General features: G+C 53.4%; 1 protein-coding gene across 1 annotated transcript; it reads left to right on the top strand.

Annotated features, from left to right (window-relative positions):
* Window positions 1-2,027: 2,027 nt before the first annotated feature.
* Window positions 2,028-4,803, top strand: LOC138431273 (uncharacterized). The gene is made up of 4 exons (XM_069573395.1): window positions 2,028-2,211; window positions 3,457-4,103; window positions 4,150-4,456; window positions 4,511-4,803. Exons 1-4 carry the CDS (start codon window positions 2,028-2,030, stop codon window positions 4,801-4,803), a joined length of 1,431 nt encoding a protein of 476 aa, XP_069429496.1.
* Window positions 4,804-10,960: the final 6,157 nt, after the last annotated feature.

The following is a 10,960-nucleotide window of genomic DNA, read 5'->3' as shown; positions in this document are numbered from 1 at the left end:
ATACCGGGGAGGGAGGTGGGAGGGAGGTTCAAAGGGAGGGGATATATGTATACTTACGGCTGGTTTTTGCTGCGGTTTGCAGAAAACAACAAAATTCTGTAAAACAATTATCCTTCAATAAAAAATCAACAAATTAAAAAAGAGCTGCACGCTGTTTTCCATAAGGGCAGCATCAGTTTCTTGACTTTCATGTCTAGGATGTTGTTAATCTTCCTCCAGTCGGTGGTTGCCTTACATGCGTTTTTCAGAATCTTGGGTTTTTTTGTTTTTGTTTCTGTTTTTTTTCTGAAATACTCTTGGGAGTGGAACTGCCAAATCATACGGTCGGGTTCTTGTTATCACAGAAGGCACTTCTGTAGTGATGTTAATAATGTCTCCTACCAAATATATGCCACTAGTACCCGTAAGAGTCCCTTTTAAAAATGTTATTCTACCATGTCTTCTCTGCACAATATTTGATACTTTTTCACTACTCATATGTGATACCACATTGGTACAGTTTTTGTATCTCTAACAATACACTGGGCTTCCCAGGTGGCACAGTGGTAAAGAATCTGCCTTCAAAGGCAGGAAGCAAAGGAGATGCGAGTTGGGAAGATCACTTGGAGGAGGAAATGGGAACTCACTCCAGAATACCTGCCTGGAAAATTCCATGGACAGAGGAACCTCGTGGGATACAATTGCTGGGATCACAAAGAGTTGAACACAAAAGAGTTGACAGTAATTCACGATAATGAGTGAACTTCATGTGCTTTTGGTGGATTCATGTTGATGTATGGCAAAACCAATACAATATTGTAAAGTAATTAATCTCCAGTTAAAATAAATTTATATCAAAAATAAATATTAAATATATTTTTAAAGAAATAATACTGCTGTTAACATTCCAGATACAGAGCACTATTTGACATTTTTAATTCATGGGAGACTGCTAGCAAGTTTTGAAGGCTAGGTATTTTTTAAAGCCCACCAGCCTTGGGGATATTCATTGCTTTTGGCTTTTTTAAAAACCACTTTGAGCTATATTTAACTGTTGATGTTTTCTTCCTGAGAGTGTCCTGGTTTTTCTTTTGCACTTTTTTTTCTTTTGATGAGTGACCCCTGACATGCACAAGGACAGGTGTCATGTCGAGTCCAGCGGCCTTGTGAATGTCAGGTGTCTATCAGCAATAGTTTGAAGGCTGCGGTTACAGAGGAAAGCCTTCATGCTGCAAGGATTCTTTATTCCCTCCTCTTGTAGGGTGGCCTCTGATGTCTGAAAGTTTTTGTCATGCATAGTTGTACATTAGAGTAAAACGAGCCAGAGGATACCACCAAATCTGGTGTCTCCTCACTCCTGGATTTTATCTTAGGTAAAAGTTCCTGCTCTGTCTAAGTTGATTGACAAGGATGCATTCGTTTTGCATGTACAGATTCTGGTTCTGTGGCACTGAGAATACTAGATGGATTCAGCTGTGCTTGTTTTCACCTACATGTTTTTGAGCGTATTTCGTCTACCATTCTTTTCGAAGTAGGTATACGTGGATTCTGTATTTTTTTATGTGATGTTTTTGAACGGTGATTCACATCCTAGTTGTAATAGTGTGCTCTATCATTCTGCTCAATGTTCCCATTAGGAGAGGTGAAGCACGGTGCTGGCCAGCTTTTTTTTTTTTTTTTTTTTCCTCTTTCATTTCTTACGTTAGATTGCCATCATGTGGAATGTTTATGTAATTGCAGTTCAGTTCAGTTCAGTTCAGCCGCTCAGTCGTGTGTGGGACTCAGCTACCCCATGAATCGCCAGCACCTGCCAGGCCCCCAGTCCATCACTAATTCCCGGAGCTTGCTCAAATTCAGGTCCATCGAGTGGATGATGCCAACCAACCATCTCATCGTCTGTCGTCCCCTTCTCTTTCTGCCCTCAATCTTTCCCAGGAACTAGTATCGTAGGCTCGGGACCCCTCTGCCCAGTTGAGGGCGTGCTGGCGCAAGTGGGGACCACTCGGTGCGCGGTTGAGAACACACGGCCTCCGGTGGGGAACCGCTCCATGCCCAGTGGAGGCCGGGGAGCCCAAGAGTGCGGACCCCCTTCTTGGCAGTTGAGGGAACACGGCTTTCGACTGGGGAACTCTTCGTGTGAGGGGAAGGACACCCGACCCCGGGGGCTCCAGGAGTGCAAAAAAGGGGGCTTGCGCCACGCGCCCAGAAAGCAGGGTTCGGGCAGTGTCGCGTGTAAGGAAGCGGGCGCTCGCGCCGCGCGTGCTGAGAGGAGGGATGGTCCCCTCGGGCAGGAAATCCCTCCTTAGGCAGAATTCCAGGCTGTAAGAATAAGCCTTTTCAGTACAGTGCAGGTGCATACATGTTATCGTACAGCAAAGGGAAGTGAAATCTCTGTCTACGCAGAGTCAGCACAAAGCCCTCATCTCCCTCTTATCTCAAGAAGGGAATGCTCCCTCGTTTGCAAGGGACCATTAAACTCAAGGCTGTAACCAGACTCTTTGGCAGAACGCCTCGTATGCAAGGACCCTCAGCCTGAGCAGAGAGACCCGTTTGCAGGCACATCTCTGCTACCCTATTAACCCTTCAGACAACCAAGGAAGAGATGGCTGGATGGCATCACGGACTCGATGGATGTCAGTCTGAGTGAACTTGGGGAGATGGTGATGGACAGGGAGGCCTGGCAAGCTGCGACTCATGGGGTCGCAAAGAGTCGGACACGACTGGGCTTCTCAACTGAACTGAACTGCAATCACAACAACGTTCCACATGATGGCAATCTAGCATAAGAAGTGACAAAACGGATGCTCTGCACCGTGCCTCACCTCTCCCAATGGGAACACTGAGCGGAATCAAAGAGCACACTACCACAAGCAGGATGTCAACACTCATACCATCCAGCACGTGCCTGGGTTGAGCTCGGTGCACTTGACTGCACCCGCCACAGCCAAAGTCCACCAGAGCCTGCTTCTCACAGGCGCCCTCCTGGAGACTCCTTTTACAAAGGAGAAGTCCTTTCATACGAAATCCAGGGGAAGGGGCGGGGAGGGGGGCCGGGGTGGGCGGGCGGGGGGGGGGGGGGGCTTGTGGGTATCAGTATGAGCTTGGAGCCCTTAAAGGGGAAGTCACCGCTGTCCATCTGTCCAGGCCCGCTTTCCCCAGGTGTCTGCGTAGGACGCCACAGAACCCTACAATACAACTCCCGCTCCCGATGTCTAAAGACACTGGCACTCCTGCTGAGATGCAGGTCCTGGCGCGACCTCCTCTGGGACCTGCCAGGACCTCTGACTCACCGTTCCGTCTGTGCTCTCCCGGGTTGACCTTGCCACCTTCTTCCTGCACAGCTCGTGGCTAACGCTTCTTATCGCCATCAGGTATTGAGGAGCGCCCAGCTATAGAACAGTCATATACCAGCGGCCGTCCTCGTCCTCGTCGCACGCTTGTGCCGAAGCGACCGCAGGGTTTGAGCGCAAACTACAGGCAGTGCCACCAGAGGCCATTCGGCATTGGGGCTGCGCACCGCACTGGGTAATCTGAGGGTGTACGGGCAGCCCCCGGGGGAGAGCAAGACCCCTTCTCCTACCTCCCGGACTTCCGAGCACCGCCTGACGGCCAGCTCTTTGGCCACGCGCTCAGAGGGCTCAGGGGTCCGGCATCCCCAGCCCGCTGCGGGGAGCACAGGGGACTGGCGGGCGGGACCAGGACCGCTGCGGGGACTTCTGGGCCCTTCCGGCCTCACCTACGTGGTCGCGGGTCTCCAGGCTTCCACGCGAACCACCTCTGGCGCGCCGGCCGGCCCCGGGTGCCAACAGGAGGGCTCTGGCTCCTCACCTGCCGAGCCTGTCGCCCGGGGGCGCGGGCGCCTCGAGCCGCCTCCCCAGCCGGACCTCTGGCCCCACGGGGAGCGCCACACACCCCCGCGCCCCTCCAGTTCACCGCGAGCTGCAGCCATAGCCCGCCACTTCCTACTCCCCACGGGCGGCGGAAGTCCCAAGCGCGCCTCTCCCCGCCCCTCCCACCCTCCAGACAGCTCGCAGCAGCCGGAGCGCGTCCAGTCCCCTGCCCCTGAGGTGGAAGAGACCCCAAGCCGCGCGGGCGGGGAACCAGTCCTTCTCCTGGAGCGAGAGGCGCGTGCCCCAATTTTCTCTGAGCCCCCCTTTCCTGTGGGCGCAGTGTCCACCGGCACGCGCGGCGCGAGACCCATCTGCCCACGCTGCAGGGCGCGACGTCTCTCTTCTTGCGCACGCGGGGCCCCCCAGCCACCTGCGGCGCGTGCACCCACATCCTGCGCGAGTGGCGCGGCGCGGGCCCCGCTTCCTTCCCCCACGGGAGTCAGCCCTCCCCATACCCCGGCCCTTGCCGGCGCGCTCTCCCCGGGCACCGGCCGCGCGAGGCCCCCCTTTCCTGCCCACGCTACATGGCACGAGCTCTCCTTTCTTGCGCACGCGGGGCCCCACGAGCCCCTTTGCCCCGGCGCACGGTATCAGCCCTCTCCTGTGCGCGCGTGGCGAAATGCGACCCTGCACGTCTTGAGTGCACCGGGCCTCCTGCCACCGGCGGGGTAAAACCCCACTTGCTGTCCACGCGGCGTGGCACGAGCCGCCCGCCGTCCTGCGCCAACCCTTCCCCGGGAGCGCGTGGCGCGAGCATCCCCGTCCCATTCCTGCTCGCGCGGCGCAGCACAGCACAAGCGCCTCGGGTCCAGCGCGCGTGGCGCGAGCACCCCGTTTCCTGCGCGAGCGGACCATCCCTCCCCGAGGCACGCGCTGCGCGAGCGCCCGCTTCCTGACCACGCGGCGCAGCGTGAGTCCCCCTTCCTCGCGCTAGCGAGGCCCCCTGTCTTTTCCCGCACACGAAGGGCTACCCAGTCGAGGGCTGTGTTCCCTCAACTCCCAAGTCGGGGGTCCCCACCTGCGGGTCCCGCGGCCTCCACTGCGCATGGAGGGGTTCCCACCCGCGGGCCCGGTGTTCTCAACCGCGCCCGGAGTGGTCCCCACTCGCGGGCAGCACGCCCTCAACTGGGCACGGAGGCGTCCCTACCCTGCGCTACTCGACCCTGGGAAAGATTGAGGGCAGGAGAAGGGGGACGACAGACGATGAGATGGCTGGTTGGCATCACCCACTCGATGGACACGAGTTTGAACAAGCTCCGGGAGCTGGTGATGCGCAGGAGGCCCGGCCTGCGGCCATTCAGGGGGTCGCCAAGAGTCCGACACGACTGAGCCACTGCCCTGAACTGAACGGCAATTACAACAACGTTCCACATGATGGCAATCTAGCATAAGAAGTGACAAAACGGATGCTCTGCACCATGCCTCACCTCTCCCATTGGGAACACTGAGCGGAATCAAAGAGCACACTACCACAAGCAGGATGTCAACACTCATACCATCCAGCACGTGCCTGGGTTGAGTTCTGTGCACTTGAGTGGACCCGCCACAGCCAAAGTCCACCAGAGCCTGCTTCTCACAGGCGCCCTCCTGGAGACTCCTGTTACAAAGGAGAAGTCCTTTCATACTAATACGGGGCGGGGGGGTGGGGGGGGGGGGGCAGTATGAGCTTGGAGTCCTTAAAGGGGAAGTCACCGCTGTTCATCTGTCCAGGCCCGCTTTCCCCAGGTGTCTGCGTAGGACCCCGCAGAACCGTAGAAGACAAATCCCGCTCCTGATCTCTAAAGACACTGGCACTCCTGCTGAGATGCAGGTCCTGGCGCGACCTCCTCTGGGACCTGCCAGGACTTCTGACTCACCGTTCTTTCTGTGCTCTCCCGGGTTGACCTTACCACCTTCTTCCTGCACAACACTCGGCTGACGCTTCTTGGCGGGATCAGGTATTCACCAGCGCCCAGCTACAGAACAGTCATATACAACCTAACGTCCTCGTGGCACACGTGCCAAAGCGACAGAAGGGTTTGAGCGCAAAGACTCGCTGAGAGGAAACTACAGGTAGCGCCCACAGAGGACATTCGGCGCCACACTGGGCAATCTGAGGGTGTACGGGCAGCCCCCGTGGGAGAGCAAGACCTCTTCTCCTACCGCACGACTTCCGAGCACCCCTTGACGGCCAGCTCTTTGGCCACGCCGCGGGGGCGCTCGCAAACGGCTCAGGGAACCTGGCATCCCGGCCCACTGCTGAGAACACAGGGGATTGGCGGGCGGGCTTGGGACCGCTGCGGGGACTCCTGTGCGCTTCTGGCCTCACCCACACGGTCGCCGATCTCCAGAGTAACACGCGAACAACGTCTAGGGCTCCAGCATGGGGAGGCACCTCCTCATCTGCAAAGCCGGTCGCCCGGGGGCCCGTGGAACGGCTGGGCCTCGAGCCGCCGCCCCAGCAGGACCTCTGGCCCCAAGGGGAGCCCCACTCAGCCCCGCGCCCCTCCAGGTCCCAAGCGCGCCTCTCCCCTCCCCTCCAGCCCTCCACACAGCTCGCAGCAGCCATAGCGCTTCCGGGCCCCTGACCGGGAGGTGGAAGAGACCTCAAGCCGAGCGCGCACCCGACCAGCGGCAAGCGGCGCGTGTCCTCCGAACCTCTGAGCGGGGAGCCAGCCCTGCTTTCCTGTGGGCGCACGGTCCACGGGCACGCGCCGCGCGGGACCTCCTTCCTGCGCATACTGCAGAGCCAGAGCTTTTCCTTCTTGCGCGCCCAGGTCCCCACTTCCTTGGTGCATGGTTATCAGCCGTCTCCTGTGGGCGCGTGCGCTACGCGCGCCCCCACTTCTTGACTGCGCCAAGCCTCCTGACACGGGCGGTGCAAAACCCCACTTGCTGAGCTCAGGGCGAGGCTGGCCGCTCCCCGCGTTCCTGCGCACGTGCGGGGCCAGCCCTTCCCCGGAGCGCGCTCGAGGAGCCCTGCTCCCGCCATTCCTGCGCGCGCAGCGCGGGGACCCCTGGAAACTTTCCTGCCGGAGCCGACCATCCCTCCCCTAGCACGCGCAGCACAAGCTCCACTTTCCTGACCACGCGGCTTGGCGCGAGACCCTGCCTCCTAGGTGAGTGGCGTGAGCCACCCCCGCTTCTTGGGCTCGCGGGGCCCCCGGGGACGGATGTCCTTCCCCTCACACAAAGGGTTCCCCAGTCGAGGGCCGTATTCCCTCAGCTCCCATTAAGGGGGTCCCCATTCGTGGGCCCCGCGGCCTCCGCTGGGCATGAGGTGTTCCCACCCGCAGGACATGTGTTCTCAACCGCGCACGGAGTGGTCCCCACTCGCGGGCGGCACGCCCTCAACTGGGCACGGAGGGGTCCCCCGAGCCTGCGGTCGCGGAAACCGAGCCTAGACCCTGGGAAAGATTAAGGGCAGGAGGAGAGAAGGGACCACAGACGACGAGATGGTTGGTTGGCATCACCCACTCGATAAAGATGAGTTTGAGCAAGCTCCGGGAGTTGGTGATGGACAGGAGGCCTGGCAACTGCTGCAATTCATGGGGTCGCAAAAGTCGGAGATGGGACTGCAGCCATGAAATTAAAAGACAATCACTCCTTGGAAGAAAAGTTATGCCCCACCTAGATAGCACATTGAAAAGCAGAGACATTACTTTGCCACAAAGGTCCGTCTAGTCAAGGCTGTGGTTTTTCCAGTGGTCATGTATGGATGTGAGAGTTGGACTGTGAAGAAAGCTGAGTGTGGAAGAACTGATGCTTTTGAACTGTGGTGTTGGAGGGGACGCCTGAGAGTCCCTTGGACTGCAAGGAGATGGAACCAGTCCATTATGAAGGAGATCAGCCCTGGGTGTTCTTTGGAGGGAATGATGCTAAAGCTGAAGCTCCAGTACTTTGGCCACCTGATGCGAGGAGTTGACTCATTGGAAAAGACTTTGATGCTGGGAGGGATTGGGGGCAGGAGGAAAAGGGGACGACAGAGGTTGAGATGGCTGATGGCATCACTGACTCGATGGACATGAGTTTGAGTGAACTCCGGGTGTCGCTGATGGACAGGGAGGCATGGCCTGCTGCGATTAATGTGGTGGCAAAGAGTTAGACACTACTGAGCCACTGAAATGAACTGCACTGCAATTACAGAAACATTCCACATGATGGCAATGTAACATAAGAAATGAAAAAAAAAAGATGTCCTGCACCCTGTCTCACCTCTCCTAATAGGAACATTGAGCAGAATGATAGAGCACACTCTTACAACCAGGATGTGAACCACATTTCAAATCCATCAGTTCTTCAGCACTCAGCTTTCTTCACAGTCCAACTCTCACATCCATACATGATTACTGGAAAAACCATAGCCTTGACTAGATCGACCTTTGATGGCAAAGTAATGTCTCTGCTTTTGAATATGCTATCTAGGTTGGTCGTAATTTTCTTTCCAGAGTAAGCATCTTTTAATTTCATAGCTGCAGTCACCATCTTTGGCTCCATTTTTTTGGAGCCAAAAAAAAAAAGCCTGACACTCTTCACTGTTTCCCCATCTATTTCCCATGAAGTGATGGGACCGGATGCCATGATCTTCATTTTCTAAATGTTGAGCGTTAAGCCAACTTTTTCACTCTCCACTTTCACTTTCATCAAGAAGCTTTTTAGTTCCTCTTCACTTTGTGCCTTAAGGGTGGTGTCATCTGCATATCTGAGGTAATTGAGATTTCTCCTGGCAATCTTGATTCCAGCTTGTGATTCTTCCTGCCCAGCATTTCTCATGATGTACTCTGCATATAAGTTAAATAAGCAAGGTGACAATATACAGCCTTGATGTACTCTTTTCCTATTTGAAACCAGTCTGTTCTTCCATGTCCAGTTCTAACTGTTGCTTCCTGACCTGCAGACAGGTTTCTCAAGAAGTAGGTCAGGTGGTCTGGTGTTTCTATCTCTTTCAGAATTTTCCACAGTTTATTGTGATCCACACAGTCAAAGGCTTTGGCATAGTCAATAAAGCAGAAATAGATGATTTTCTGGAACTCACTGGCTTTTTCCATGATCCATCGGATGTTGGCAATTTGATCTCTGGTTTATCTGCCTTTCCTAATACCAGCTTGAACAAGTTCATGGGTCACATATTGCTGAAGCCTGGCTTGGAGAATTTGAGCATTACTTTATTAGCATGTGAGATGAGGGCAATTGTGTGGTAGGATAGGGATATTATGAGTGGATTTTACGCTCTTATAAAATAGAGACCAGTGCAAGTTTAATGCATGAATCAGGATACTCAAAGCCAGTGCTCTGGGACAGCCCAGAGGGGAGGGGTGGGGGTGGAGGTGGTAGGGGGCATTCAGAATGGGGGAACACATGTGTACCTGTGGCTGATTCATGTCAATGTACGGCCAAAAAAAATCACAATATTGTAAACGAATTATCCTCAAGTTGAAGTAAATTACTTAATTTTAAAAAAGAAGATCTCAGAGAACCGACTAACCTATTCCTCTGTATGAGAACACAGAGAGAAGACAGTCATTTATAAACTGGAAAAATAAAATGTCTTTACAGTAACGGTCCCCAGGTCCCTGTAATGACCAGGCTGAACAGTAGGATATAAGGGGTGGGTGAGTGAAGCTTCATCCATTTAGCAGCCAGTCCTCATTGCTCACATTACTGCCTGAGTTCTGCCTCCTGTTCGATCAGCAGTGGCATTAGATTATCATAGGAACTTGAACAATCCTGTGAAATGCACACAGATGGTATCTATGTTGCAAGCACCTCTTGAGAATCGAAAGCCTGATGATCTGAGGTGGATCTGAGCTGGTGATGCTAGCACTGTCCTCAGTGCTGCAAAAAGCGATTACCATTAGCAGAAAGATTTGACTGCACAAAGTCATGATACGTCAACTGTTTGCAGACTCCTATCAAAACTCTATCACTGACAGGCAAGTAATAATTGAATTACATCTGGTGCAGGTTTTAAGTCAAAATCCGACACTTGTTTTAGTGCATTCATGGTCTCCATGGTTTTATTTGCCACTTCCAGCTCTGCCTCTTTCCCACACTGCACATTTGTTGGTCCCAGTTTTCATTAGTTCACAAGCTAACACTAGCTAAAATAAGTTTAAAAAAAAAAAAGATGCCTCTGGAGAGCTTCTTTGAAAGGGGTGAAGACCCAATGATGAGAAAGCAGAAGACTCTATGACTGTCAACACAAGGCAAGTGGCATTTAAAAGAAAATACCAAGAATCCTACATGTTCATTGAAACAGGGGATTCATACTCTCCAAGCCCACTTTGTATATGTGATGACTGGTTATCCAACAAAGTAAGGAAATCTTCAAAACTACTTCACCAGATGGAGATCAAGCACCTTGCATTAAAAGAACAAGTCTTCTGAGTTTTCCAAAAGGAAAAAAAAAAAAGTGAACACAAGGAATAGAAGCTATTGTTAAAGGCCGCCACTTCACTGAACGTGTCTGCACTGAGAGCACCATTCTTACTGGCTAACTTCATTGCTAAAGCTAAGAAGCCCTTTACCATTGGTGAGGGGTTGACCCTGCCTGCTGCTAAAGACATTGGTTGTGAATTTTAGGAGAAGCTGCAGTTCCAAAGGTGCCACATATTCCTCTTTTGCATAGATCCATTACTGCTGCTAAGTCGCTCAGTCGTGTCTGACTCTGTGACTCCATAGACGGAAGCCCACCAGGCTCTCCCGTACCTGGGACTCTCCAGGCAAGAACACGGGAGTGGGTTGCCATTTCCTTCTCCAATGCATAAAAGTGAAAAGGGAAAGTGAGCAGAGCTAGGAAAATAATTTCATAATTTGTGTGGAAACACAAAAAAACCTCGACTACCCAAAGCAATCTTGAGAAAGAAGACTGCAACTGGAGGAATCCACCTGCCTGACTTCAGGCTCTCCTACAAAGCCACAGTCATCAAGACAGTATGGTACGGGCACAAAGACAGAAATATAGATCAAAGGAACAAAATAGGAAGCCCAGAGATAGATCCATGCACCTGTGGACACCTTATCTTTGACAAAGGAGGCAAGAATACATAATGGAGAAAAAACAATCTCTTTAACAAATGATGCTGGGAAAACTGGTCAACCACTTGTAATAG

This window comes from Ovis canadensis, chromosome Y (genome assembly GCF_042477335.2).
Source record: "Ovis canadensis isolate MfBH-ARS-UI-01 breed Bighorn chromosome Y, ARS-UI_OviCan_v2, whole genome shotgun sequence".
Lineage (NCBI taxonomy): Eukaryota > Metazoa > Chordata > Mammalia > Artiodactyla > Bovidae > Ovis > Ovis canadensis.
This window is presented reverse-complemented; position numbering and strand designations above follow the sequence as displayed.

Coding starts and splice junctions, on each gene's coding strand:
- LOC138431273 (XM_069573395.1), top strand. CDS start 2,028: ATGCCCAGTGGAGGCCGGGGAGCCCAAGAGTGCGGACCCCCTTCTTGG. Junction 2,212..3,456: donor GGGTTCGGGCAGTGTCGCGT/GTAAGGAAGCGG, acceptor CGCAAACTACAG/GCAGTGCCACCAGAGGCCAT. Junction 4,104..4,149: donor TCCTTCTCCTGGAGCGAGAG/GCGCGTGCCCCA, acceptor CTGTGGGCGCAG/TGTCCACCGGCACGCGCGGC.